This window comes from Embiotoca jacksoni, unplaced genomic scaffold, assembly GCF_022577435.1.
Source record: "Embiotoca jacksoni isolate LCO1_2020_lvr unplaced genomic scaffold, fEmbJac1.0.p SCAF_46, whole genome shotgun sequence".
NCBI lineage: Eukaryota > Metazoa > Chordata > Actinopteri > Embiotocidae > Embiotoca > Embiotoca jacksoni.
The window spans coordinates 2,847,771-2,855,270 of NW_027185399.1; the positions used below are offsets into that span (position 1 = coordinate 2,847,771).

The 7,500-nt window shown below is 44.4% G+C and overlaps 1 protein-coding gene across 2 annotated transcripts in view; it reads right to left on the reverse strand.

Moving 5' to 3' along the window:
* The window catches only part of LOC138210391 (poly(rC)-binding protein 4-like), a 94,940-nt gene that overhangs the window by 44,680 nt on the left and 42,760 nt on the right, over positions 1–7,500 (reverse strand). For both annotated transcript variants that reach the window (XM_069169520.1, XM_069169521.1), the window contains exons 3-5: positions 4,320–4,641; positions 3,232–3,255; positions 1,360–1,392 (exon numbers count right to left, since the gene is read on the reverse strand). In XM_069169520.1, the coding sequence (XP_069025621.1) occupies positions 1,360–1,392; positions 3,232–3,255; positions 4,320–4,460 (198 nt within the window). In that variant the 5' untranslated portion in view covers positions 4,461–4,641. The remainder of the gene's footprint in view (positions 1–1,359; positions 1,393–3,231; positions 3,256–4,319; positions 4,642–7,500) is intronic.

Below are 7,500 nucleotides of genomic sequence, written 5' to 3' on the forward strand. Positions count from 1 at the left end.
CACGGAAACGTAGAACAGGTCCAGTTTCAGTCAACGAGAAGTAAAGAATCCGGTCGGCGCTCATCGAGCTGCCGATCGTCCGGCCCCGTTGCATCTTCACATCTCGACACGACTTAAATCTCTCCTCGCTTTCTTCTACTGGATGTTTTCCAGACACGTCAAAGAAGTTTTATATCTAATCTGTCCTCTGGATCTCCCAGGAGGACGTTGAGGAACATCTGGATTTACTCGCTGAGCCGGCTGCCGCTCCGGATGAGTGTCATGAAGCGGACGGACACAAGAAGATAAAGACATTTTAGTCTATTAAATTAGAGAAGATCCGTCCTTCTCCGGTCTCGGTCTCGTCCGATTGGCTGCTACTTGATGTTTTCTTGTGTTTGGACAACACAAGATATTTCTGAATGTCTTTCAAAGGCAGCTGGACTCTTTGTTAACGATGTGAAGCACTTCCTACTCCACAGAATAGAAACTTCCTCCAATTTGGCCTCAAAGGTCAGAAACATACTTTTAAAAAGAAATAATATCAAACTTTGAATCACTGAAGAAGCAAAGTAACATTTCAACCCTCAATCAGGTTGTTTTTGTGTCGTGAGTACGTAATTCGAACTTGGCATGGAGTAACGCATCACAACCAGGCGCCGGTAAAAACAGGATATCAACGTTTTTAATATTTTAACGACTATTTGAATGTTCAAAAATCATTTCACATCCCCAGACTTCATTTTACTGTCATTTTTTAATTTAGTTTTTATTTTATTTTATATATTTTTGAGTTTTTTTTGATAAGAATGAACTGTAACCATGGCGATGGATTCCTACTTCCTGCTGTTGTTTGAAATACATCCTCCCTTCTTTCCTTCTTTCTCTCCACCTCCACTTCTCTGTCTTTTTGTTTTTACTGAACGTCCCTCTGGTTCTCCACCTTCTTATGTCTCCGTCGTTCGCTCTACGTTTCCTTGTAAAAAACTAAAAACAGCGAGGCAGAGAGGACAGAAATCCCACCGGGAAGCTCAAACACCTCCAGCTCCGAGTCCTGCCACCATTTTACCGACTTCTAACAGCAAACATCCGCACGGCAAACGTCACAGCAGGCGGCCAACCTACTAAATCAGATGTATTTACCCTCTAACAGGAGCTGGAAGGGATGTTTCTGTCGTTACATCAGAAATAGACTCGAGCAGAATATATAATTAGGTCAGATACAGCCGATTAAGACATTAAAGACTCCGTACTTCCTATCTTTCTCAGTGTTGCAACGCTGCAGTTATCAGGGAGCACGTGAAGGATCGTCGTGGATTAAAGAGGATTTTATGGAGGATGAAAGAATGAGCGGGTGGGGGATGGGCGTCGGGGTCTTACCTCTTCTCGTATTCTCTTCACAGTTTCTCCTTTCTGTGGAAACACAGGACACACACACACATTACTGTGAATCTCCGAACCTCCACCGGAGTTTAAGAAAGCTAATAAAATAAGGACGACAGACGGTGCATGTGTACGAAGAAAAAGGTGATCGGAAAGTTTGAAAAGAAGAAAAACGATCTGTAAAATAAAAGTTAACCAAATTATTTTTATCTTAAGATCACAATAATTAATGTAAATTTAATCAATCTCCTAAATTTCTGCAAAATTCCTGCAATTTCTCTGGAGCAAAATTTTTCTGTTACGTTGAGCCCCCTAATATTTCTTTAAATTCAAAAGATTAAAAAAAGGTGAGAAGTTAAATATTTCCAAATATTTCTGTCATGTGAAGTCTGATTATTATCGGAAGTGATTACATAGAACTCTTTCCTTAATAGTAAAAAAAAAACATTCCCATAAAATTCCCCAAATCGAATCAATTTTTTTTGCAAAGAAATATGAAATTTTTTGAACAATCACAAAAATATTCAGCAAAATCCCAAAAGGACTAAACTTTATTATGAAAATCTGTATCACTGAATGGAAACCACATAAACAGCTATTTTACATTTGTAGTGTTTGTTAACATTATCAAGGAGGTGATGACTCCTTTATTTTAATGTTTGTGGTTTTAGTGGAACTGGACTATATCATATCGAATAATTGCCCCTCATTAATATTCATAGAGTTTATGGCAGAGCTGCTCTGAGTGCTCAGTAATTGGATGAATCACGTATATAATTTACAACTACAACAAGGTTTATGATTGAATAATGTTGGTAAGTGGAGAATACCGCAGGAGAAATCCAGGTGAGTGATGCTTCCTGCCTACTAATCACCCGCCGGCGGGAAGCCCTGCAGCGGCTGCAGCGCTCGGAGAGCCGATAACCGAGTCTGACACCGTCGATGTGACGCGGGAGTTTGAAAGCACGAAGAAAAACAATGAAGGAAACGGCTCCCGTGATAAATAAACATCGGTGGTTCTGTTTCTGGTGTGAGCTGAACAACATTTATCTCCTCTGACACCCCTGATCCCCCCTCCCTCCCCGCTAGAACTGTAATCCAGTAATGTAATTTTCTTGCCATCTTTATGTCACAGATTCAGAAGCTAATAGACCACACAGTGGAAGTGGTGAGGGGGGAGTGGAGCTGATGAGGGGGGAGGGGGGAGTGGAGCTGATGAGGGGGGAGGGGGGGAGTGGCGCTGATGAGGGGGGAGTGGAGCTGATGAGGGGGGAGTGGAGCTGAAGGGAATCAGGCCGGTCGTGGTGCAGCGACTGTGCTGCGGGGGAATGGTCATTATCGCACTTCACTCAGCTGTGATATATTTGGAAAAAAAAAAAAAAATCCTACAGGGTTTTATTTAACACTTCCACAGTTAAATGAAGTGGCGTCCCTCGAGAGCAGCTCCTTTTCAGCCAGCACAGATTGGAGTGACACGGCCTGACTGGAAATTTTACACACTATTAATGCATATTTCATGGGAACTTTAAATCGCTGTGGTAGGATTACCATGAATGCTATCTTCAGCAGCACGCCAATTTTTAGAAAACCAAGGTCTGGAAATTGCTCTGATTTTCAAACATGGTTTACAGATTATTAGTATTATTATTATATAAATGTTTTCTAATGCTGCTCAGATATTCTATTTTATGACTTTTACACTGACGCAATAATTTGTCCTTTAATTTGCTCCGACATTAAAGCCATAATATTGAAATCTTCTCTGGTAGAACAAACATTTTAATTGCCCGGCTTTTGTCTTTCAGATGCAGTGAACCAACATGTTTTACTTCACTTGATGAATACAGAAGTGAAAAGTTTAAAACTCACCTTTCCGATGATGCTTCCAACTTCCTGTGGAGGAAACACAAACAGGAACTGTTAATGTGGAAAATGTGGAAATGAACAAACAAAAACAAAACAAACTCTACAAGCACAGACTTTATTCCATAAACCAAAGAGCTTAAAGTCTGCACAGACTTTGAGTTACAGCGGACAACGAGCTCGCAGGCTCATGTAAACGCCCCGTATGAGACAATCAACGAGTTCAGAGAGTTCCTGAACGCAGCACAGTGATGCAGCAGGAAGGAATGACCTTCATGAGGAAGTGTTAGTCAAATCAGTTTCAAAAAGCCCGCGTACAGCCGAGTGTTCCTGAGTCCATGCAGTGATTTCCGCTACAGAATCATGGCTGGGGGCCCAAAGATCACAACCATCCAATATTGGTTTTCTTGGCCTTGTCCATCCTGATTTTGAGTCAAACTTTTGTGGAATAGAAAATCCCTAACACGCCCACTCACGGCCGAGAACCTTGTTGCCATGGCGCCACAGTTCAGGTGGTTTGCAGCGAATGTTTTCCCTCAAGACCCAAGGAACAAGGCCTAAAACCAATAATGGATGGTTGTGATCTTCAAGCCCTCAGGTGGCACGGTTTTAAAAACAGCCAGTGGAAATCACTGCATGGGCTCAGGAACACTTGGCTTCATCACCGTAGACTTTCTTAAGTGTCTCTGTTGACGATTTCCAGAGTTTGACCCCAAAATCTGAAGTTTCTCTGCTCCAGTTTCAGGTTTCCATAGTGACATCACTAATGTTCATGTACCAGCGGTCACGTTAACGTGGTGAACTCAGTGAGGATGTTGATCCAGACACGACTCTGACTACTTCCTCATGAAGGTTGTTGCTTCCTGCTGCTCCGTGTGCATCACTGTGCTGCGTTCAGGAACTCTCTGAAATCTTATATCAGCCCTCGTATGTAGGAGTCAGAATCAACTCCCCCGTGTGCGTTCGTGGTTGTGTAGGAACGTGTCAGTGTAACAGTGCGTCTCTCCGATGTGTTTATAATAGTAACAGAAGAAGATCAAACCGGCCTCATCCTTTACATCCTGTTTGAAATGTTCCTCCCTCCTCTTCCTCACCTTTCCGTGCATGAGGAGGCGCAGTGTGAGCGTGACTCCCATGGCGCCGTCTCCAAACTCCTGCTCACAGCTCATGGTAGAGGTGGTGGTGGTGGTGTGGTGGGTGGAGGTGTGGGTGGACTCTGCTGCTGGGAGACGCATGAAGGTCCGAGGCCCCGCGGCGAATGGAGCTGTCCAGAACACCACAGAGAACCCTTTGGAGAACCCGGCGAGGAACCCTTGGAGAGCCCTGGAGCTGCGAGCGGGGGCGAGGGGAGGTCGGGATCGCAGCGGTGGAGCCGGTGTCAGAGGCGGGATCTATCCTCGCTCCTGTTTCTCTTCTCTGTGGGAACAAAGTCAGACATGAAGGTTTGATTTTAAATATTGTTTCCGCTCCACGTCCTCCTCATATACAGAAATCTGTATTTTATCCCGATGAGACTAAAACCAGCATTCCGGCATCATTTTGGTCTTTTTTTCGGAGTCTCTCCCGCATCGACAGCTCAGTCAATGAAAACCGTTTTATTTTTCTCATTACAGACGACGTGTCCACAGCGTCTTACTAAATACAGCACAAAAGAAAAACGAGTCGTTCCAGCAGAGCAGAGCTGGTGTGTAATGGGTGTTAATTATTAATTAATTAATGTGACTCAGCTCAGAAATTACAATAAAAATAGGACAAACGGAAAGACAAAAGGACCAGAAGATGTCTTTGACCCAGTTTTACTGTGAGACCTCAAACAGAGACTTCAATTCAAAACAAGCAATTTAAATTAAGGCTTTAGAATTATTCATATTCAAATCTTCATTCGGGACTTCAGCTGCATTGAAACTAGCGCTCCTACTCTCTCAACCAATGAAAAAGCAGCGTTACACCAGGTGATGCAGAGCAGCAGCGACCAGAGACTGAACGGTGTCGTGCCGCGTTCGGCCCGCCTGCTGAGAACTGCATGCAGCTCGCAGGACCGCGCAGCCGCATGGAAACCCGACGGACACTGGAGTCATTCGTCTGGATGAGAAGCGAGACGTCTTCACGAAACTACAGAAGTCCGGCTGCCTTCAAATAAAACTGAGATTGACTGAGAACCTCCACAGACATTCAGTGTCGAGACAAAACGGACCAAAATAAGAGGAAGATCTCGTGAGGTGGATGAAGTCAGAACCCTGCAGAACATCGTTCAAGTATCCGGCGTCATTACGTTAGTTGTCTTCTGTATCAGATGAATAAGTTCACTAAACATTGATCTTGAAAAGAAAACAAGTCATGATTCTCCTTTTATCCAGATTTGTGCAACACTGAATCAAATACAGTCAGAAAAAGTACCGAGATGATAAATCAACACTAAGTCGATTTTTTTTTTTTAAGCCTTCAAGGAGCCTAAATTGAGAATGAGGGTTTGTGTTTGCTTGATTTCAGTGAAACTGTTTGTTATTATGTGTTTAAGCTGAGTTTGGTCTCCGACTTGCGGCGTCGAGAGGTTGAAGCTTCATTCAGACTGAAAGCAGAAAACTCCGATTGCTGTGTGCTTGTTTGCAGCCGGGTGATTTACGGTTATAAAATTCTCTTTGTTGTAAACCACCAGTGCGTTGGGGTCCGTAGCCACGAGGCCTACGAGGCGCTGCATTGATTTAACGTTCCCGGCAGCGCAGCGGGAACGAAGCCGGCGCCGAACGAGCGCTAGAAAATTAACATAATTTCTCAAGTGTCAGAAGCTAGTCAACAAGTCAGCGCTGCAATTTAAAAATTAATTGGGAACTCTGTTTAAAAAGCTTAAGGGGGCTGAATGAAATGAGCTTTTGGACATGGAAGTGCCACTCAGGCATGATGATGCTCGAGTGTTTCCTTTTTACACAAAAAAACAGAGAAGAACACAGAAAAGGAGGCGAGTCGAGGCGTCGCTGCACTAAAGAGAGGCTGCTGTCTCCGGTGGGAGTCTTTGGTTAGCTGCATGTATACGTCTGTGTGTGTGTGTGTGTGTGTGTGTGTGTGTGTGTGTGTGTGTGTGTGTGTGTGTGTGTGAATGGATGCCATTTCATGTATGTGTGTGTGTGATGGTCACTCTTTAAATGTGTGCACAGACTTTTGCATCTAAACGTGCACGGCGAGCGTCTGCATCTTCAGGTCTCATGAAAAATACAGTCGCAGTCAAAGTAGGTCACAAATGTGATGCAGGCTGGCACGCTAGACGAGCTGCATCTCATGACAACGCACACACACACACACACACACACACACACACACACACACACACACACACACACACACACACACACACACACACACACACAGACGGTGGGTGCTTTAACATCAGAGAGAAACAGAGAACTAAGAAGAGGCAGTGATGAGGAGGAGCGACGCTGAACACGACCTCCAGCTGAGCGATGAGAGCTGCTGTCAAAACATCTTCTCACCAGTTCAGTTCTCCGCTGCGTCGGAGGTCAGGTGTCGGCGTGTTCTTAAAAACTGAGTCGCTGTATGCAAATGTTCCGTGTGTTGGACAGGTTGAGAGAGTGTGTGTGTGTGTGTGTGTGTGTGTGTGTGTGTGTGTGTGTGTGTGTGTGTGTGTGTGTGTGTGTGTGCGCATGTGCTTGGCTGCATGACTGCATGCATTTGAAAGGATGCATTTACTTTATTTTTCTTCAAACTCTCTCTCTCTCTCTGTGTGTGTCTGAGAAAGATGCGAATGCAGAAAGTATGAATTATTGAAGCTCTTTCAGATGCTTCAGCATGGGGTTAAAAACCTGGACCATCCATCCCCCGCTTTGAGTCATTTATGACTGAACACACACACACACACACACACACACACACACACACACACACACACACACACACACACACACACACACACACACAGTTAACCCCCCTGTGGGCCTGTCCTTGTAGAAATGAACTTGGGGGAATAAGCCATGAATCAGCCATGCATGAGGTCAGCACAGAGATGGTGTGTGCGTGTCCTTGTTTTACTGACGTTGTGGGGACTCGGTTCAGACTGCAGGATTTCGGGGACTCATCTTTCAAACACGCTGAACGCCGCGAAACAAATCGATCCCATTTATAATTTCTGCTGCGGCTCGTTTGGGCTCAATAACTCCTCGTGTAAACATCGCAGAAACCTGGTTCATGGGTTCAGAAGAAGACTCCTGGATCGTTACATGTTCAAGCAGAAATTACATCACTTGTCTCCGTGGAAACGTGACA